Genomic DNA, 19,645 nt, shown 5'->3' with positions numbered 1-19,645 from the left:
CAATCCAAAAAAAACTCAAAGCAATCACACACACATGCAACTCTACGACTGCCAGTTTGTGGGAGACACAGAAAAAGACCTACGCCCAAAAAAACTACAAAATTTTAATTTCGACAGTTCCTTTTTATTGATATATTTCGTTCGCAGCTTATCTTTATTATTTTTTTTGAACAAGCCACAAAAACACACCCAAATAAAAGCACAAAAAACCAACACTATGAGCAGCTTCAGCACCCCGACTGTACAAGTGTTCCACACAGTCGCTGAGCTCAAGCACTGGAGGGCATCCCAATCAGCACAAAACAAAACCATCGGTTTTGTCCCCACCATGGGAGCGCTCCACGCCGGCCACCTCACACTCATCAGCTCAGCGCAAAGGGCCACCAACACTGTAGTAGTAAGCATATTCGTCAACCCAGCGCAATTCGCACCCCACGAGGACCTCGACCAATACCCGCGCACACTCGCACAAGACATTGCCAAGCTCCCAGCCAACACCGTAGTCTTTGCACCGTCAGTGGCCGAAATGTACCCGAGAGGGATAACCACAGAGCGGAGCAAACAGCAGGGAACGTTCATCGAGGTTCTGGGCCTAAGTGAGATGCAGGAGGGCGGATCGCGGCCGAATTTCTTCCGCGGCGTCGCCACAGTCGTCAGCAAGCTATTCCATATTGTTGGGCCGACGGTGGCGTTTTTCGGCCAAAAGGACGTGCAACAATGCTGTGTTATCCGGGCAATGGTCGAGGACCTGCATTTCCCCATTGATGTGCGCGTCGTTTCCACAATCAGGGATCCTGTTGATGGGCTGGCGCTCAGCAGTAGGAATGTTTACCTTACGGAGGAGCAGAGACGCAGGGCCCCGGCGTTTTATCGCGGACTGTGTGCCGCGCGCAGTATGTACTTGGACGCGGGCGTCAGTGGTCGCGAGGAGCTGCTTGCGGTTGTGCGGGCGGAGGCGGAGCGCGAGGGGCTTGACGTCGAGTACATCAGCCTTAGCTCCCCACGCGATCTCTCGGAGCTCCAGGAAATCGGCAGCGATGGTGCTATCCTGTCTGGCGCGTGGCGCATGGGCACGACGCGCCTTATTGACAATATTCTCATTGGTTTCAAATTTTAATCTCTTTATAGGCAGCTCTATATCCTGATTTGTCATTTCAATGAAACAAATAAAATTACAAACTAGAAAAGAGAAAACTCGAGAGCGTCTGCAAGTAAATGACAAAAGCACAGCTAGTTGCTTAGTCAAAGAGACCAAAGCCCATGTCATCGTCGGACTCCTCCTCCTCCTCGACAACGGCGGCAGTGGCGGCACCACCGGCGGCAGGGGTAGCGCTGGAAGCAGAGGCAGCGGCGGCGGCGGCGGCCATGGCCTCGGGGTTGGCCAGGAGCTCCTTGATCTAGAAAAGCAAAAAGCAAAGTGCAAATAAATAAAAAGCGCTGAATTAGTTTGGTTGTCTCTCGCTGCATTGGTTATTTGCAACCAACGTCGATCAAAGAGTAAACAATTGCTGCACATCCTCGATAAGAGTTGAATGCCATCAGGGTAATTTATATGTTGAAATCACGGAGTATCATAGATTGTTCACGTTAAGCATCATGGGCAATATCACAAAACATCGGGGCAAGGGTGTAGCAAAAAAGCAACAGCAGCAAAGAAACACAGGGCAAATGCACAAAATACTTACCGACTCAGCGGCGGTGATGGTGTAATCGGTGGCAACCGAGATAGCGAGGATCTCCTTGAACAGGTTGATGGTAATGTGGGGAACAGCGGGCAGCGACAGGTAGTTGGCGGCCAGGGAGATCGACGCAACGGCGTTGATACCCTCCATGAGGCGGGTAATCAGATCCTCGTCGGTGATGTCAAGGACGCTCGACGAGAAGGTAGTGCCGTTGTCGTAGATCTGGACAACCGACAGACCGTAGGTGAAGGGCGAGATGTTCAGCTTGTTGAGCAGGGTAGCCTCCGAAGCACCGACCTTGTCTCCGACCTTGACGAGATGCACATCGGAAGTAATCTCAATGGAACCACGAGCAATCTTGGTGGGGATGCTGAGAGCCTGGAAGAACGAGGTCATACCGGGTTCCATACCAGTGTTACCGGCGGGGACAAACACATCGACGGGGGCAAGGGCACCGGCACGAGCGGGGGCGGCGACACGGTTGGAGATGATCTTCTCGCGGATGTCCTTGAGGTCTCTGTTGGTGAAAACAAAACCGACATTGCCGCGGACAAAGGGCAGCAGGGTCTCGTACTGAGGGTTCTCGGGGGCAAGGAGCTTCAGGGCACGACGCACCATGGTGTTCTTACCCATGAGGATCTCGGCATCACCGCGCAGAGCACGACGGATCATGTGCATCTGCTGAGAACCGACATTGTCGACGTTGACAATGAAGATCGACTTGAACGAGCTGAGCAGGTTCTCGAGCTTGCCGAAGTAGGCGGCTTTCTTCTCTCCCTTAGACAGACCCATGGTTGATATTCGAGGGGATTAACGTTTTGTAGTTAAAGCTTAAAGAGCTACAAAATTGAAGAATTAAAAAGGAAATTTAGAATGTCAAATTTGATTTTTAAATTATTCTGAAATTTCAAATGCTGCGCGCCAGTTGAATTCAGCTGATGGATGCAACGTCCCATTAACCCGTGCATCCATTGCTCGCATCGACTGAATTGTGTGTGTCAAAACGCATGTAATAAAAATGTAGGAATGGATGCTTACCAAAAATGCCAGAAAATAATGTTAAAGTGAACAAGAGGAGTTGACTACAGGTGCAACTTTTTTGAGCCATTGTTTTTGCCCGAATCCATTCCAGTGCATTTAACAAGTGCAAAAATTAAATGGATTCAAGCCAGGGGAAAAATAAGTGGTGCTTGGGGTTCTAAAACAAACTGAGTCGATTTAGAAGTATGTGAGCCGAGCCAATGCAACCGATGGCTTTGCTGGACTGGTCATCTGACCATATCGGCCTTACAATTTCGGCAAGCTCAATCTAGGGGTGTCCAAAATGCCCCTTTCTGTGTGTATTGTGCAGGTTGCTTGCATTGGGCTGGTGTTTGTTTATATTACCAGGCACGATTGTGCTTTCCTTCAGTGCGTGGCCCTTGTTTTACATTGGCCACTTTTGCTCTATTCTCTTCTCACATTTAGCGTGCACCCCGCCTGTCTAAGCCTCTACTGCGACAGACAACCACTCCGTGTTTTACTGTGTTCTTCCACCCACCCCTCTTTTTCTATTTTTTGACCATTAATTTTTTGTTTACATATTTATTTGTTTATTTATTTCACGACTCCTAAATTATAAAACTAATCAAAAGGCTTGCTACTTGCTTAGAAATTTAGACATGGAAGAAGAGGGTCCGGCATTCATTTCGTTCAGCGGGCTGCCCGACGAGAACGTATACGAGTTTGTGGACAACGTTGATGCGCTACGTAAGCACTTCAAGTGGTCGAGCCAGATAACCTTCTGCTACGCGCGCACGATGCTCAAGGGCACAGCGCGCAAAATGACACAGGGCAACAAGGGCAGTACACCAGACCAAGCAAAGGCGGGTAAATCGCTGGGCGACGAGGCCATAGACCCGAACTCATGGGGGAACCTCAAATCATCTCTGGTGTTTGAGTTCTCCGACGAGTTCATGCAGGACCGGTTGCTCGTGCAGCTGCTGAGTATTCGGCAGCAGATTGGGGAGAGTGGGTCGGAGTACGCACAGCGGTTTATTGGCCTGATCAGCGACTTGGTTGCCACACAATCTTTCGACAGCAGCATGCTTTCAATGCTCTTTACTAACGGACTGCGCAGCGAGAAGTTGAGGTGGGATCTGCTCATGCGCAGAATCTCTTCGGTCGATCGCGCAGTGGGGTACGTGGCGCCGGACCAGCTGTATCGCGCGGCAAAGCTGGTGCCGCTGCTGTCGCCTGTGGGTATGCGCCCGCCTACAGTCGAAAGCATGGGCGATCTGTCGCCAGCCAGCGAGGCATCGACGTTTACAGCACCCAACTATATTGCTGAGGCCGACGCGCTAAGCACACGCGAGGTTTATGGCAGCAGCGCCCTGGAGCCCGGGGCCACAGCCAATGGCGCATCGTTTTCGCTTGATGATGACGATGACGAAGAGGATGAACAGGCAGTTGGCGGGTACTGGACGCCTCCTCGCCTGCCAGACTCCCGGCAGCGCCGCCTCCACCGCCAGAGCACATCGGCGCTTCCACCCCCGCGCCAGTCAACCGTCCCGAACATGGCGATGGCGTCCAGAGCCTACGAGCTCTCCGAGCACCGCAGCTTGAGCCGTGCATCTGTGACCAGCATTGGATCGACCGCTGGCTCAATTTCGGGCGATGTTGAGGATCCAAAGACCGCCAATGAGCTGAATTCGCTGGCCGAGCAGCTGGAGAGTCTATCGATGATGCTACGTGAAAAGTCCGACGAGCGCCGCCGCCGCCCGCGGCTGTGCTACAGGTGCCGCCAGAAGGGTCACGTAGCGTCGGACTGCCTACTGCCGGCCGACATTATCGTTCCCAAGCAGCAGGCCCGGGAAAAGCTTGCCATGCCCCCGTCCTCTCCCTTGGTGCCGCAGCAGCCGGCAAAGCCTCCCATGTCTGCGCTGGGCAACAAGACTGTTAGCTTGGGCAGGAACATGCAGCGAAAGCCGCTGGTCAGGTCAAACACCGTGTCGTTGACACCAGAGAACATGGCGTGGCGGCCAAGCAGCGTCACTGTCTTCAATGCCATTGTGGAAAATAGCCGTGCGAGCAACTTGCAGCAGCCGAGCTCACCCATGGGCGGACGCAGGTACACGCAGTCGTGGGGGTTGAATGGTGGTCAGCGGAGCCTTACGTCCAAGCAGCAATGATTTGCATTGCGCACTCTTTTGCCCATTGTTCCTGGATTTGCATTCCTGCATTATTGTTATATTGCACATTAATATTTATTTAAAATTTGAAACCTACGAAATGCCTGTTTTATCTCGCCCAAAAAGCATTAATGTTGTGTCAGCAATGCTATCAAGGATCATCTGTGTCGAATGGACAATAGTAAAAGGACATCTTCCTCCAGAGCCTGCACCCTCACGTTCAAATAATAGTTGCGTGTATTTGCTCCAGCTAATTTCTGTCCGGGCTTGCTTTTTCTTGTCCACTTTCCCAACATTCTAATCAAAAAACACACCCTATAATTAATAGTTAGCCAGCACCATGCAAGTTCAAGACAAAGTAGCCATCATCACCGGCGCGTCGCAAGGAATCGGTAGGCGGATAGCTGAGGTTCTCGTTAACAAGGGCGCCTGCGTCGTTATCGCTGACATTCTCCCCCTCGGCACGCAGACTGCCCAAGAGATCAACGACAGCAAGCAAGCTTCGGCGGACTCCCCCGTTGCCATCTTTCAGCACTGCGACGTGAGCAAAGCCGAGGACCTCCAGAAGCTCTTTGACGTTACCCTTGAAACATTTGGCCATGTTGACATCCTGGTGAACAACGCAGGCTTTGGAGGCTCTGGGCTGTGGGTGGATAAAGACAGCGAGATTCTCGCACGTACTATCAATGTCAACCTCAAGGCGCCCATTGACGGTACCCGTCTGGCCATTCGCCAATTCGTGCGCGCCAACCAGACCGGCTGCGTGGTCAACGTTGCCTCGATGGCTGCTTATGTGCCAATTGAGTTCTCACCAGTATACGCGTCCACCAAGGCTGGGCTTGTATCTTTTACTGGTGCTTGCGCCACCCTGGCTCTCAGAACTCCAGCCATCAGGGTTAATGCTGTGGCTCCGTCGTTTGTCGACACAGCCATCACTCGCAGCACGCCCGCTAAGGTCAACGCAATGCTTAGGACCTGTGGTATAATCACTGTTAATGATGTTGCGACACAAGTTCTTAGGTGCATTGAGGACGAGGGGCTGGCTGGCGACACTATCCAAGTCCTGGTTGAGGGCAGCGTTGTTCACGATGGACCCAAGTCCCCCAACTTTGGTCTTGTCGCCAACCTCGATATCGAGGTATAGACCCGAATATAAATGTTAGTATCAATTTTTCTACGTTTAAATAGACTCATACATGCATTTGATTTAATGGGGGAAGACCCTGGGACCAACATGTATGTTGGCTAGTTGTTTTAATTATTTAATATTTGGGCATTAATGTTTTTTGGTCGATTCAGCCTCTGCCATTGTCTTTATTTTTGTCGTCGTTGTGGATACAAGGATAGCACCGCCCTGTATTTACTGCTGCCCGAATACGAGTAAAGTGCGTTATTTTCATTGACATGTGCTTCCGTTTTTATTGCTATAGTTTGTCGTTGGAAAATTATCTGCGAGCAATTTATTTATTGCAGGATGCATGGCTGTCAAATTCGCTGTTGCCCTTTTTCTCACAGTTTTGAGTATTACAGCCTTGCAACTGTCTTTTCTGTCTTTTCGACAAACATCGCGCTTGAGCGTGCTAAGCCTCGTGTTTTACACTCTCTTTTTTCTAACTTTCTGTTTCTCTTTCTTCCAAATAGATCTGTTTTTACAACAAAATCTCAAATCTGTACTTTTAACGCACAATCATAGTCAAGAATAAGCCATGCATATTTCAGACAAAGTCGCCATTATCACCGGCTCAGCTCGCGGCTTTGGCAAACGGCTGGCTGAGGTCATTGTCTCCAAGGGCGGGCGGGTAGTCCTGGGCGACATCCTTGAAAAGGGCTATGACATAGCCAGTGAGCTCAACGCCAAGAGCGGCAAGATGGTTGCTGTCTTTCAACGCTGTGACGTCACCAAGTTTAGCGACCTGCAGGCGCTCGTCTCCCGGGCAACGCAGGAGTTTGGCGGCCTAGATATCATGGTGAATAACGCAGGCATCGGTGGGACTATTCCGTGGTACGACTCGGATGGCGATTCTCTGGCGCGCACCATCGACATCAACTTGAAGGCGCCCCTGGAAGGAACACGGCTGGCCGTGCGCTATTTCATCGACAGCAACCGTCCCGGCTGCGTTGTTAACGTGGCCTCGATGATGGCTTTTTTCCCGACCGAATTCGGCCCTATCTATGGCGCAACAAAAAGCGGTATTGTCAATTTCACGGCATCATGCTCTACACTGTCGCTGCTGGAGCATCCCATCAGAGTCAATGCTGTGGCTCCGAACTTTGCTGACACTGCGATGGTGCGCGACTCTCTATCAAAGAGCAACAACGAGCTGCTCAGCATGAATGGCATTTTGACTGTGGACGAGGTTGTTGATCAGATGATCAGGTGTATAGAGGACGAGGCATTGATCGGCGATTCGATCAAGCTGCTGGCTGGGAGACCGCCGATTGTGCACAAGGGCCGCAAGGCTATTTCTACGGGTGTGATAGCTCAGGCCAAGCTCTAATTTTATGTTTTATTTTGCTGTGCTTGTCGCCAAAGAGAGCACAACGCACGCTAGACTCCCAATTGCATAAACACAACATATAGAATACACAATGGATTGTATCAATCAATTATAGGTCAAAGTATTTTGTAGTAATTTGTCTGTTGCAATTTTACCCAAGCAAACATTTCACGCCCGCTCAACACGCATCTCGCTCAGCAAAGTGTCGTCAGAAAGTCTGTGCATTTCATCAATAAACACCGGGCGGAACGTCCCAGGCCCTCGGACATCAGCTGACACCGCGGCATGCTCGGCAGCCACATTCACGGCAATAAGGCCAGCCAGCGCACCCGCCAATGGGTCTTCGTGGGCCACAGCCTGAATAAAAGTAGCCACAGCCGTGCCCACCATGCACCCCGACCCCGAAATGCACGCCTGCATAGGATGGCCATTGCGCACAGCAAATGTGCTTGTCCCATCCGAGACATAGTCTACCCGACCGGTCATCACCACTATGCACCGGTGGCGCCGACTTAAGGCACTCACAGCTGCAGCAGGGTCTGAAAAGCCTGCGCCAATGCTATCTACACCCTGCATGCTCACCTCGTCAGAGCCCAAAAGCGAGGCCACTTCGCCAGCATTGGCCTTGATGACATGGACGCCATAGTCGCGCAGTATCTCGTACACAAAACTTTTGCGGAAGGTGGATATGCCCATGCCGACTGGGTCGAGCACAATGGGGGTGTTGTAAAAGCGAGCGCAGCGCATAGCAGCGCGAATGCCTGGGATTTGAGCCAATGTTAGCGTGCCAATATTGACAACAAGCGCAGATACATTGCGAGCCAGGTCTGCCTGCTCCTCGGCGGAAGGCGCCATAATTGGGGACCCGCCCAAGGCGAGGCACGCGTTGGCGCAGTCGTTCATAACAACCACATTAGTCATATGCTGCACCAGCGGCCGCGCGCCGTCGGTCGCCCTAACGTGCGCAACCACAGCAGCAGCCGCCTGACACACGGAAGCCGCAGAGCGGTCCACATACGCGGTCGCTTGCTTTGACGCCCACGAGCGCTCTATAGCAAAGCTCACTTGGCTGCGGAGCACCTTGGCTGCCGCGCATGGGTCCTCAGCAGCCATAATAGCCGAAACCACAGCTACACCCTCCAGTGGTATACCCTTTGCCGATCTCGTATAGTCCAACACATGCACTGCATTGTACTCGTTCACACCGCCAATGGTCACTGCACGTACCGGCCCAACCTCCAGAGCATGCTCCCACACCTGCCGCACGCCCACAGGGCCTCGCAGGGCGTCTGTGTTTATTTGTTTTGTTTCTGTGTCGAAACACACCCCGATCCCCAGGTAATCGGCGCCATCACACATGGCTGCTTCGGCCTCCGCGGCAGTCTGCACAGACATGCCGATAATCTTGTTTGGGCCCAAAATGCGACGGGCTTCCGTTAGGGCCATGTCGTCTTGGCCGATGTGCACACCGTCGGCGTCGATTGCGAGCGCAACGTCAATGCGGTCGTTAATTAGAAGAGGAACACCGTAATTCTTGGTGACTTTTTGGAGCGAGCGGGCAAGAGCAATAAAGGCGCCGGTATCGGCTGTTTTCTCTCGCAGCTGCACGATAGTGACGCCGCCCTGAATGGCCTCGTCGACGATCTGCGCTAGCGTCTTATCGGCGGACACCATTCCGCTGTCTGTGACCAGATACAATGTGAGGTTAAAGTCGGGTTTCATGTTGGGTGTGTGTTTGTGAGCGAGTGGGTGTAAATTTTTGATATTGGCAATAAAGAAAATATAGAAATGTAGGCAAAAGCAAACCCTCTTATTGTCTGCCCATTTGATTAGAATGGCGGCCAGTTTGTGCTGTTATCCTGGGAGGAGGAGGGTATTTTGTACAAAAATTTTAGGGTGGTTATTATTATCCATTTGCATTGATCAAGAATATTTAGCTGTCGGCTCAACCTGCAAACCCTCCTTATCTTGATTTCGCAAAAGTTCAACAAAAAACAGCGCCAGATATTATTAGCATAAACACCTTTCTTGATCATGACCGCCACCACTCCTCCTCCTGCAGTGCTGACTATTGCAGGCAGCGATAGCGGCGGTGGCGCCGGAATCCAAGCCGATCTCAAGACATTCATGGCCCACGGCACTTACGGTCTCTCGGTCATCACCGCAATCACAGCGCAAAACACACAAGAGGTACGCTCAGTCATGCCCATTCCCTCTCTGGTAGTTCAACAGCAGCTAGAAGCCGTTCTCGATGACATCCCCGTGCAGGCTGCCAAAACCGGCATGCTCGCCGATGCCTCTGTGATCCGCACAGTCGCCAATATATGGAGGCAGCACCGCGATATTCCTTTGGTCATTGACCCTGTCATGGTGGCTACCAGTGGCCACGAGCTCTTGGATACACAGGCCCTGGACACGCTGCGCGAAGAATTGCTTCCACTGGCGACAGTGCTGACTCCCAATTTGTGCGAGGCAGAGGCTATTCTTGATCGTCCCGTGGGATCCATAGCCTCAGTCAAACAGATGGAGGTGGCAGCGCGCGAGCTCTCTGCTCGGTTTGGTATTCCAGTTACCATTGTTAAGGGTGGACACCTGGAAGATGGCGGCAAAGCCGTTATTGACGTGGTCTATTTGGCTGACGAGGATACCTGTGTGCGGGTTACTGGACCGCGTATCAATTCTGAGAGCACACACGGGACAGGGTGCACATTGAGCGCGGCCATTGCGGCCAACTTAGCGACAGGCATGGGCCATTTAGCAGCCGCGCAGCATGGCATCCACTACGTCAACATGGCCATTCAGACCGCATATCGCGTGGGCAGTGGCGCGCATGGTCCGGTCAACCATGCACACACTTTGCACAGGTCCCTGTTCTCTTCTCCAACGCTGCACGCACCGCACCCGTTCACCAAGTACCTCAAGGAGCGTTCAGGCGCGCTTTGGACACGGTACGTTAACCACGACTTTGTGCGCCAAGCCGGGACAGGGTCACTCCGCCGTGACTGTTTCATTCACTACCTCAAGCAAGATTACATATACTTGAAACACTACGCGCGCGCTGCGGCTCTCGCCGCATTCAAGTCTGACTCTCTTGTCGATATTGGTGCCTCCGCCGACATTATTTTTGGATGTGTGCGCGAGAGCACCCTGCACCTCCAACTGTGCGCCCAATGGGGAATCACACGCGAGCAAATGGAAAACGAGCTCGAGAGCAGCACTAGCGTAGCTTACACACGCTACATCATCGACCGCGGGCTATGTGGCGACTTGCTCGAGTTGCTGGTTGCCATGTATCCGTGTTTGTTGGGATACGGCGAGGCTGCTGCGAGGCAGGCTGCTGACCTAGACTCGGTGTCGGAGAACAATCCGTACTGGCCATGGATATGCGCATACGCAGACGATGAGTTCCAAAGCGTTGTAGATAAGGGACGCTGTGTCATTGAGGAGCTGGTGCAGAGGGAGATGCCCTCGGCTGCGCGATTGGAGCGCTTGGTCAAGACATTCAACGACACAGCGGCGCTGGAAATACAGTTTTGGAACTCAGCGCTAGAGTACAGAGGGTAATAAAAATGAGCATGGTACGCATATTTGGGCTCGTTTGAAAGCCAGTGTTGCGCAGCATTTAAAAACGCATATTGTTTTAAAATGGCATGGTAAGACCTGAATCAATATTTAAAATACATTAATAAACGTAATTTAACCTTGGCCGCCCAATTTGCAGTCATAACAAAGCTTGAAAGAAAATTATCCTTTTTTGTTTCTGTGGCTGGCAGCTTGACAAACAAAAAACAATTACACATATTATTTTGCATTTCTCTCACAGTCAACGGATTTAAAAGTTGCAACAGACTTTAAATTAAGTTGTCTGCTTGTTGCGGCCAATAAAAGCTCACTTGCAATTTTATTTTACCCGGTGAAACAAATGCAATGTAAATCATATGGCACTCTGTTTGCGTTTGGAAACACAAATTAATTGTAGAAGAAAATTGGAAAACCAAGGCTGATTTAATATAATAAAAATATTGCACAAGAATTTATATTTTCCAGCCAATACATCCGTGAATAAGCATTTCAAATAAGGTTGATTGGCTGTGTACAAAAACCAACAGTGTATTAATTTATATTTCAAAAAATAGCATATAAGTCGTATTATTTCACAGACTTAAGATATGGAAGTGGATGTTGAGGTTGAGAATCACGAAACAGCTTTCTACCTGCATGCTGATTGATAGGGCACTAATTGGATTATGCAGGCGTAAATTAGGGAGGCATTACATTGATGCCCAAACATGCTCCCCATTTTGCAATGCATACGCGTGAGTGCATACACACGAAAACCACAACACTGACTTGCCAAGATACCGGTCTGCGCAACACAAATATATAATAAAACAGCAAAAGACACTACTAAATAGTATGATTCATTTCAACTATTTATTATTTATTTATCGATGCACTTTAGATATCGTTTTGTCTCTTCATATCAGATTCATTTATTGCTCTTACAGCAGCTACGACAAATAAGGCTCCTCGCGAAAATTTAAACACAAGTACCGATACAGCTAAAAAGGAAACAAAATACGCTGATATAAAACTAAAATTTCTAGAGCCTTGTATTGAAAAGGTTATAGTAAATATTTAATAATCCCGTATAGAAGCAGACATAATAGTCTTAAAAGAGATACACAAATTGATAAAAGCTAAAAATTTAAGAACAAATATGATAAATATTCTGATAAAGGTGTAGCGAGTACTATTAAGATATACCGTATACTCTATTGCTCGTGGTGCAGGTTTCGAGAGTAAAAAAATTGAAGACCAGGGTTTTGTCATGGCGTATATTAATGACTATAATTTAGATATAAAAACATGGAGTAATATTCCAAATTGGGGATGGAAAAAGCTTCCCTGTTTGACATTTTATTTGATTTATTCGAATAAAGCTATTCAACAGCAGCAGCAGAGGCATCATAAGGGGCAATGCCAATGGTACTGACGCCAGATGCAGCACCGGCAGTGACAACAGCAACAGTACCACCGCTGCCTCTGGCCCCCAAACAGCTGCTAAAGACCTCGTCCACGACAGGCACCACCATACTCTGGGCAATGAATATGGCAATGGATAGGGAAGGCAGTCAGCATCACAAGAACACCTGGCACATCACCAATACAAGGGACTCCACCCGTCGCTCCTTTGCATTAAAGATGCTTCTCTGCTTATTACCTGTAGCAAAAAGACAGTGGAAATGATACCCCGACGCATACCCTAAACCAGAGATGTGTCTGTGACCCGTCGCCTGGCTGTCAGACCAATTGGGACACATGGCGATATGTTCATGTGTTCACGACGGGAGCGCAAAATTTTGATGCGAGAGGACTTTCACTGGGATCTTTGGGGCCCAGCCGCAGATCTCGTGGCTGAGATAATCAATAGATTCTAGGTGTATCCAGGGCCAACAGATGCCATATTGGAGAAACACAAGAAGCGTGTGAATGCCCACTACCAGGACAAGAAGCTGGACCTGGGTGTGAGTCGTGGTTGACAGGGGCTGATAGAAAACATGCACACAACGCTGGTCAAGAAACCCCAAGGTAATTGTAAAAAAACAAGCAACAGCGTTTGTAAACAAGGTTATAGACAAACAGCACGACTGGTACAAATGACGGTGCAACCTACAGATTGAACAGGGAATGAGGGAATCCTTGACGCCTGCGAAACCCCGATTGTTGATGAGACTCCAATCTCAACAAACATCCCGAATACCAAATCCGCGACAAGACAAAAATAATAGATTTCCAAAGTGGCCACAGATAAACAGCAATGAAAACGGCAGATATGCACACTAGCTATCTGCCCACGACTGACGATCTAGTTGCCAGATCAGGTGCTCGGGTCTAATTTTACTAACACCCTGGCAGATACTTTCACCGCCAGGCAATTAGACCCAGGTCTGGAGAAATCCCAACCTCACCACACCTAGGATAATTGGAATTATAGGGGCATGTAGCCAAGTCTGCAATATGTCTCGTGGTAAGCAAGGTAGATCGGTATGCAATTAGTCGTATTCATCAACTTTAGTTTGTTTTTTGCTTGTTTTATATTTCGCTCAATAGAGCTATTTTCTCTGAAAATTTATTTTCTTGAACAAAAAAAGCTTTAAATTATAAACTGGCTCGCCAAACAGCAATTATTGTTTTTTATGACCAGTACGTTTTCATTTGGTTAATTTTTATATACTAGCATGTGTTTAGAAATTAAATAAATATAAATTAGGCGCGAACGTGGTTTAGTTGCAAAAACAACAGCCCTTTTATATTGATTTAGATCTTTTAATTTAAATAATTTTTGACACCTGTATTGTCAATCTTCTTTTCGTAAAACAATACAAAACAATATGTATTTGTTTTGAACATCGTTGTTGTGTTGGATATAGTTTGAAAAGTGGGAGTGCTAGATTTGACACATAACAATCGATAACACTAGCCGCCCACCGCCTCACTATGGCTTTATCTCGATTGTTCTTTATTTTTATATATACATTGAGTTGTCAAACGAACAAACAAACAAACAAGCAAACTGGTGTGAGCTGAGCGTGGGCAATACAATAAAAATATGTTTGCTTTTTTGGCTTCAATACCCTAAACACACACCCACACAAGAAAATAACAATCTCCTAAAGAAAAAACGATGCGTGTAGCACTATTTGTGAGGAAGGGATTCGCGACTTTTTTATTCCTTTTTTATTCCTCTTTCGTCCAGGGACCCATCCTGCTTTACGCTTTTGAAGAATGACCTGCCCCATTGGCTGAATAAAAACAGCATATCTGCAGATCTAGCTTGCCACCGCACAAGAATAATGATCTACTTGTGCCTGAGCACATATCAATTGTGTATGAACAAGAAAAATATATATTTGGATTAGCATACATGGTTCTTGCATATTGGATGTTGCTTAGCCCTCTATTTTTACTTCAAATAGGCGAAAGAAAACCAAGTGCGTGCATGAGGAAGAGAGAGGGTTGCGTTGGTTTAAAACTTTTTACCCCAATAGAATTTTAATAATAAAAATCCGAGCGCATAGACATTAAAGAACTGCAGGAAGTAAGGAGAAAAAAGAAGAAAGCGGGATACCAATGATGCCGTGTTTCTTGTTTGCCGTTGCATTAATAGCGGCAAGACTGAAGGAGGAACTGGTGGGGAATGGGTGGACGAAGTTCGTCCTGACTCTATTTTAGAGTATTTCTGGAGCATCAATGCAGTTTTTTCATAGTGGTTTCGTTCTTTCCCAGGTAAGCGATAGTGCAGAATCAAGCGGACAGTGAAAATCGAAATTGACATAATTTTCAATACTCGTGTCTCTTGTCCTTTTCTTTTTATTTGATTCACCATCATTATAATATTTTTCGCCTTCCTTTCCTTTCGCTTCGTTTCGTGTCTTTTTTCTTTACTTTTTTTTTCTCTTCTTTCGCTTTTCGAATTACTAAATTTCAATTTCGCTGTTCCCCCTTTCCCCCTCTGTCCTTTATTTTGTATATTTCCTCTTCTCATTTTCATTTTCACTTTGTACCTGCTCTTTTTTCTTTTTTAAATTTGTCCTACACTTTTTTTACACGCAACCTTTTTATCCCCCCTATGAATATGAGACTAGAAGAAAGGCTTTCCAGGTGGGCTGAACAGCCCGAGGACGAGGCCGACGACGATTATGGTCTCATTATAGATGAGAGCGTCACCGCCGAGGCGACTCGCCCAATGCCACCCAAATTCAACAAAGCCGGGTCGTGCTCGCTGCTCCCCTCCAGCACCATCATGTCGCCCTCTGCCCTACTGCCAGCCAATCTGCACGCCCTCCACTGGCCGCGGTCGAAGACGCCTGGAGCACCCGTAGACGTGCTGCAGCGATACGTGGAGAGCGCAGACAACGAAAACTATGATGACTTGGTGCTGCCCGAGGAGGAGCACATGTTGGATAAGCAACTGCGGCAATGGAGGACACCGACGAAGCTGCAGTCGAACTGGGCCAAAAACATGGGGGTGTGCGTTGAAGTGACGATGTCGGGTGCTACTGCTGTGGAGTTCCCCGCAGTAGTGGAGATTTCGCCGACAGCAGAGGACTGGGTCATGGTAACAGCAACAACCCCAACACCTACGAAGGAGACAAAGGAGTATGCCCCCGAGCAGCGCAAGTCGACGCCCAGGACGGCGGCAATGGCGCTGGGCCTCGGCCTGGTGCAGCCCGTGCGCGCGGTGCTGAGCTCGGGCTCGAAACAGCGTATTCCCTCTTCCAAGCCCCGGATGGCCGACTGGCAGCACGTTGAGATCCCGCCCAACTTTTCTCCGACGCCAGCGCCAACACCGACACTGACGCCGACTCAGCTGCCGCCCCAGAACCTGAACCTGAGCCTGAGCCTGAATCCGAACCAGATTCAGAGCTATAATTTGAACCTGAACCAGCAGAGGCACAGGGCGACTCAGATCCACCATGCGCAGATACAGCACAGGTCGACATCGCAATGCGGGCAACTATCGCCAAGCCATTCCCACATTCCATCGCATTTTCTCCAGCCGTCGCTCTCGCAGCCGCAGCCGCAACTGCTGTCACAACCACATGTGCAGCGCAGCGCTGCACGGCGACCGATTCTGATCAAGAGTGCACAGCGTGCAGCCGAGCCCGTGGTTGTCGGCTGCATGCGTTACGACCCGATCAGTCGCGTGTGGGTCGGCAATGAGGAGGAGGGCTCGCGCTTTGCCAACGCCATTGCTGAGTCCGAGCGCCAGCTCTCCCGTGCTCGCGCCAACACTCTGCGCACCGAGCGGCTCATCGACACGGACAAGCTGGCGCGCAAGATCTCGCAGCGCTCAGGCAACCCGGCGCCACTGCAGCTTTCTGAGAAAATGGTTGTTGTGTCGCCCGAGTGCCAGGCCTGGCGCACATCACCGCCTGCCGTGCATGTTCGTCAGCCCGCTAGTCCATTGTCGCCGGGCGCATTGGAAGCCGCGACGAAGGGCAGGCCGGTGCTGATTCCGCCCTCTGCTGCTGTCGACATGGTGGGCCAGACGGGTGGACGCGCGAGGCCGATATTTGATCCGCAGAATTTGCGCTGGATTGATCCGAATGAGACTCAGAAGGACCCCAGCGGCGACCCGTTTCGGAATATTACCGAGCTGCCAGTCGAGCCCAAGCCGGCAGGAACGGCGTACAGCGGCCGCATGAGGAGCTCATCAGAGTCGATTGGCTCTGACAACCGCAATTGCTTTACGTTGACTGATGAGCAGATTGAGGCGTACCAACGAGAAAGCGCCGAGTACGAGGCATTTGCACAGCATTGGTTTCCAAAGTCTGCGATTTGACTCCCCCACCCACACCCCCATTTCCCCCTCTCTTGCACTATTTCAAACGGTCCCTATTTTCCTCCACACTATTTTTTCAATACTTTTGCTTCGTATACATATATGTGGTCCCTCTTTTTAATTTTATTTATATATTTTACATTGCCAAGCAAATAAATACATTGTTTATTTTATTTGCACCTATTTTATCTTGTTTCATTATTTGTTTCTCATATTGTTCCTTCGTTCGCCCTTGAAAATTTTTCTTTTCTTTTCTCTTTTGTTCCCCTTTCCCCCTTATTTCAGAAGGGCTCCATTTTCCACATTACGCATGCATGTCGTAATGAAAATGAAATCGAGGCTTGTGTACTGAAATATTGTGCAATTTATCGGTTTCCAAATTAATTCATCTATCACGGTCATATTTGTGCATATTGAAATGTTGTCACATCTTTTCTCTTCTCCCCAACATAGACAACCCGGATATCAGCTCACAATACATGTAACCCTTAAAGCCATTTCCACACTCTGCGTTTTTCTTTTGGTCGACATACTTGCACTCGATAATAAATCGAGAAAGTTAAAATTATAATTTCCAATTTAAAACACATACACATACACATATCCTTATATCGAAAATGACATATTATATTCAAAAAAAAACAGCAAGTTGAAATCATTACTCCGAAATGGGCTTGGTTTTAAGCAAATCGAGGAACTTTGTCTTTGACATCTCCGCAACCTTCTCGGTGCCCATGGTCTGCACACTGTTGATCTCGGTCAGCTCCGTCTGCTGGGCCTTGACGACATTGAACAGCTTAATGACACCCTTAGTCGCAACCTTCCTCAACTTCCTCTCGTAATCAAACCCAACCATAGAAGGAACCACCCTGTCTTTATCTCTCTGCATGCGCCGCTCAGCAGCAAGAGCCTTGCGCGCGCGGTAATCCAAGAGCTCCTCTTTAAGCTGGTTCTCGCGTGTCTTATCCTTGGCCATAATCGGCGCGCTCTCGTTTCTGGCATCCTGTCCGAGAATAGACGAGAGAATGGTGGAGAACTCTTCGGCATCTGCGGTTTTTCTCTTTCGGCTGCCGATCGCCTTGTGTGCTTGTTTGCGCGCTTTGGCTAGGTCATCATAGTCGCTAGCATCGCTTGAGTTGCCGTTGTCGGAGTCGCCGTTGTCAGAGTCACCGTTGTCGGAGCCGCTAAGTTCGGAGTCTGAGTTGGCAGCCTTGGTTTGTTTGGCGGGCTTGTCGGTCTTTTCGACCTTTGCGGTCACTTTGCCCTTGCTGCCACTGCTGCCGCGCTGTCTGACTGATGTGGACATTTTCGAATTCTAATTGTAGTTGTTTTGTTATATAAATAAAACGGAGTAGAGTGTATGAGCTTGTATATATGGTAAATAATAAATGCACTGGAAACAAAAAAGTAGAGCGGTGTCGTGGTTAAAGGAAGAAACAACAGTAAAAAATGCAAGAAAAAAAAGATGAAAAAGAACCAGAATAGGCTTGCGAGATCAGTTAATCTTGATCAACGCACACTTTTTTTTGCTGATTATTTTTGCTTACACTTAATACTGCCAAAGAAAAACTCGCGTTCAAAATCTCATTTTTTCTTTTCAAGCTATATTTTTCAATTTTCGTGTACTTTATTTTATTTTCTTTTAAACCTTGATTGAGCATTTTTCAATTTAGTTTATTTCACATTTAAATTAAAAATGATCATTCCAGTTCGTTGCTTTACCTGCGGAAAGGTCGTCGGTGACAAATGGGAGCGGTACCTGACTCTCTTGGAAGAGGGATTTAATGACGGCGAGGCTCTTGATGATATTAAATTGAAGCGGTACTGCTGCCGCCGTATGGTTCTCACACACGTCGATCTTATTGAGAAGCTCTTGCAGTACAACCCGATGGACAAGGGGCGCCCCTAGACCTGACACTGACATACTATAAAAGTGGGGACATGCAAGACAGCGACGGGTATGCATGCTTTTCTCTCTTTATCGACTTTTTTCTACTGAATTTTCAACAGAAATAATAAACGGTTGCCTTTTTTTGCATTTATTTTTTTGAAAGTATTTCGCTTTTATTACAACTTTAAGCAACTCTAAAAGAAAACTGGCTTGCCGCCGTTACCAGCAGTGGGCCCTGGACTCGGTGTGTAAGCCTCAGGCGTGTCCGAATTTTGTCTCCGCGGCTTATCCTTAGTCACCACAGGTTTATCCCACACCGTCCCCTCAAGCAAATGGTTGTGTGGGTCCAGCTTGTGAATCCTCCCGAGCGCCCTGTCCATGACCACAAACGTCTCTGCCTCGTACTCCTGCCATTGCTGGCGCTTAGTCAGGTTATAGTATGCAAGCAGACCTAGGGTTGACCATAAGGCGTAGTCGCGCAGTGTGTGGATAATTTGCTCGCGGCTCCAAGTGAAATGACGCCGCCACTTGTGGTAGTCCCGCCATTGCTGCTTGGCTTTCTCTTCGTAGGATATCTCTTCCTTTGGAGTACCGGTGCTGCTGAAATGGCGCGTGGCTGTGTTCAAAGCAATGAGTGAATTTCCTGTGGGTCTCTGAGTGAGCGGGTGCAAGAGAGTGAATGAGCGACGAATCATTGGTGTTGAATTTTGTGTGAGGGAGAGAGAAAATGTGTGGTCTTTTGTTTAGCAAAAAGAAATGAGAAGGAAAGTATTTGTGCAGATAAACGCTGGCAGACACGATTTGCCCGTTGACCCACAAAGGGGCAAACAATGGCCAGGTTTGATCAAGGCCCGATCAAGGATCGGGCAATGTTGTAAACGTTACAAATGAACGGCGTTTTCCTTTTCAGATTTATTTATTAAAGTTAGACGTCATAGGTATCTTTGTATGTGCAGGATTTAACCTCAATTGGTCTTTTTCTTTCTGCTATTTCGGGACCCCTTGCAATACATGTACTCTTCCTTGTGGCTCGCCCACTGTGCCCGTGGCCGCCT

General features: G+C 48.6%; 10 protein-coding genes across 10 annotated transcripts; 6 read left to right on the top strand and 4 right to left on the bottom strand.

Annotated features, from left to right (window-relative positions):
• Positions 1-70: 70 nt before the first annotated feature.
• BX661DRAFT_185092 (Pantoate-beta-alanine ligase) lies at positions 71-1,124 on the top strand. Its single transcript, XM_051536688.1, has one exon. The coding sequence runs from the start codon at positions 218-220 to the stop codon at positions 1,115-1,117; it is 900 nt and encodes a 299-aa protein (XP_051390393.1). The 5' UTR covers positions 71-217; the 3' UTR covers positions 1,118-1,124.
• BX661DRAFT_185091 (ribosomal protein L10-domain-containing protein) lies at positions 1,125-2,882 on the bottom strand. Its single transcript, XM_051536687.1, has 3 exons — positions 2,721-2,882; positions 1,686-2,521; positions 1,125-1,397 (listed from the first exon to the last, which is right to left on the bottom strand). The coding sequence occupies exons 2-3, from the start codon at positions 2,472-2,474 to the stop codon at positions 1,239-1,241; spliced, it is 948 nt and encodes a 315-aa protein (XP_051390392.1). The 5' UTR covers positions 2,475-2,521; positions 2,721-2,882; the 3' UTR covers positions 1,125-1,238.
• A 2,068-nt stretch (positions 2,883-4,950) lies between these two features.
• BX661DRAFT_185088 (15-hydroxyprostaglandin dehydrogenase [NAD(+)]) lies at positions 4,951-6,308 on the top strand. The gene has a single exon (XM_051536686.1). The coding sequence runs from the start codon at positions 5,193-5,195 to the stop codon at positions 5,994-5,996; it is 804 nt and encodes a 267-aa protein (XP_051390391.1). The 5' UTR covers positions 4,951-5,192; the 3' UTR covers positions 5,997-6,308.
• Positions 6,188-7,434, top strand: BX661DRAFT_42186 (uncharacterized protein). The gene is made up of 2 exons (XM_051539158.1): positions 6,188-6,237; positions 6,494-7,434. The coding sequence occupies exon 2, from the start codon at positions 6,559-6,561 to the stop codon at positions 7,348-7,350; it is 792 nt and encodes a 263-aa protein (XP_051390390.1). The 5' UTR covers positions 6,188-6,237; positions 6,494-6,558; the 3' UTR covers positions 7,351-7,434.
• Positions 7,435-9,228, bottom strand: BX661DRAFT_42181 (TMP-TENI-domain-containing protein). Its single transcript, XM_051539157.1, has one exon. The coding sequence runs from the start codon at positions 9,070-9,072 to the stop codon at positions 7,519-7,521; it is 1,554 nt and encodes a 517-aa protein (XP_051390389.1). The 5' UTR covers positions 9,073-9,228; the 3' UTR covers positions 7,435-7,518.
• Positions 9,154-11,058, top strand: BX661DRAFT_185085 (Phosphomethylpyrimidine kinase-domain-containing protein). Its single transcript, XM_051536685.1, has one exon. The coding sequence runs from the start codon at positions 9,385-9,387 to the stop codon at positions 10,912-10,914; it is 1,530 nt and encodes a 509-aa protein (XP_051390388.1). The 5' UTR covers positions 9,154-9,384; the 3' UTR covers positions 10,915-11,058.
• A 3,650-nt stretch (positions 11,059-14,708) lies between these two features.
• On the top strand, positions 14,709-16,887 carry BX661DRAFT_185084 (uncharacterized protein). Its single transcript, XM_051536684.1, has one exon. The coding sequence runs from the start codon at positions 14,984-14,986 to the stop codon at positions 16,697-16,699; it is 1,716 nt and encodes a 571-aa protein (XP_051390387.1). The 5' UTR covers positions 14,709-14,983; the 3' UTR covers positions 16,700-16,887.
• Positions 16,888-17,308: 421 nt separating this feature from the next.
• On the bottom strand, positions 17,309-18,117 carry BX661DRAFT_185082 (Rrp15p-domain-containing protein). The gene has a single exon (XM_051536683.1). It carries the CDS (start codon positions 18,003-18,005, stop codon positions 17,358-17,360), a length of 648 nt encoding a protein of 215 aa, XP_051390386.1. The 5' UTR covers positions 18,006-18,117; the 3' UTR covers positions 17,309-17,357.
• Positions 18,118-18,311: 194 nt separating this feature from the next.
• On the top strand, positions 18,312-18,680 carry BX661DRAFT_185081 (DNA-directed RNA polymerase I). The gene has a single exon (XM_051536682.1). It carries the CDS (start codon positions 18,396-18,398, stop codon positions 18,606-18,608), a length of 213 nt encoding a protein of 70 aa, XP_051390385.1. The 5' UTR covers positions 18,312-18,395; the 3' UTR covers positions 18,609-18,680.
• A 104-nt stretch (positions 18,681-18,784) lies between these two features.
• Positions 18,785-19,285, bottom strand: BX661DRAFT_199519 (uncharacterized protein; the record flags this gene model as incomplete). The annotated part of the gene is made up of 1 exon (XM_051538337.1): positions 18,785-19,285. One exon carries the CDS (start codon positions 19,283-19,285, stop codon positions 18,785-18,787), a length of 501 nt encoding a protein of 166 aa, XP_051390384.1.
• Between the last annotated feature and the right edge of the window lie 360 nt (positions 19,286-19,645).

Source organism: Kickxella alabastrina, assembly GCF_025024165.1.
Source record: "Kickxella alabastrina strain RSA 675 chromosome Unknown BX661scaffold_17, whole genome shotgun sequence".
Taxonomy (NCBI): domain Eukaryota; kingdom Fungi; phylum Kickxellomycota; class Kickxellomycetes; order Kickxellales; family Kickxellaceae; genus Kickxella; species Kickxella alabastrina.
Note: the sequence above shows the minus strand (reverse complement) of the source record. Positions and strands in the feature narration are given on the sequence as shown.

What these genes read in the sequence shown, in the direction of transcription:
- BX661DRAFT_185092 (XM_051536688.1), top strand. Translation starts at nt 218, where the DNA reads ATGAGCAGCTTCAGCACCCCGACTGTACAAGTGTTCCACACAGTCGCT.
- BX661DRAFT_185091 (XM_051536687.1), bottom strand. Translation starts at nt 2,474, where the DNA reads ATGGGTCTGTCTAAGGGAGAGAAGAAAGCCGCCTACTTCGGCAAGCTC. An exon ending in CCATCACCGCCGCTGAGTCG is followed by an intron (nt 1,398 to 1,685) that starts GTAAGTATTTTG and finishes TTGCTTTTCTAG; the next exon opens with ATCAAGGAGCTCCTGGCCAA.
- BX661DRAFT_185088 (XM_051536686.1), top strand. Translation starts at nt 5,193, where the DNA reads ATGCAAGTTCAAGACAAAGTAGCCATCATCACCGGCGCGTCGCAAGGA.
- BX661DRAFT_42186 (XM_051539158.1), top strand. Translation starts at nt 6,559, where the DNA reads ATGCATATTTCAGACAAAGTCGCCATTATCACCGGCTCAGCTCGCGGC.
- BX661DRAFT_42181 (XM_051539157.1), bottom strand. Translation starts at nt 9,072, where the DNA reads ATGAAACCCGACTTTAACCTCACATTGTATCTGGTCACAGACAGCGGA.
- BX661DRAFT_185085 (XM_051536685.1), top strand. Translation starts at nt 9,385, where the DNA reads ATGACCGCCACCACTCCTCCTCCTGCAGTGCTGACTATTGCAGGCAGC.
- BX661DRAFT_185084 (XM_051536684.1), top strand. Translation starts at nt 14,984, where the DNA reads ATGAATATGAGACTAGAAGAAAGGCTTTCCAGGTGGGCTGAACAGCCC.
- BX661DRAFT_185082 (XM_051536683.1), bottom strand. Translation starts at nt 18,005, where the DNA reads ATGTCCACATCAGTCAGACAGCGCGGCAGCAGTGGCAGCAAGGGCAAA.
- BX661DRAFT_185081 (XM_051536682.1), top strand. Translation starts at nt 18,396, where the DNA reads ATGATCATTCCAGTTCGTTGCTTTACCTGCGGAAAGGTCGTCGGTGAC.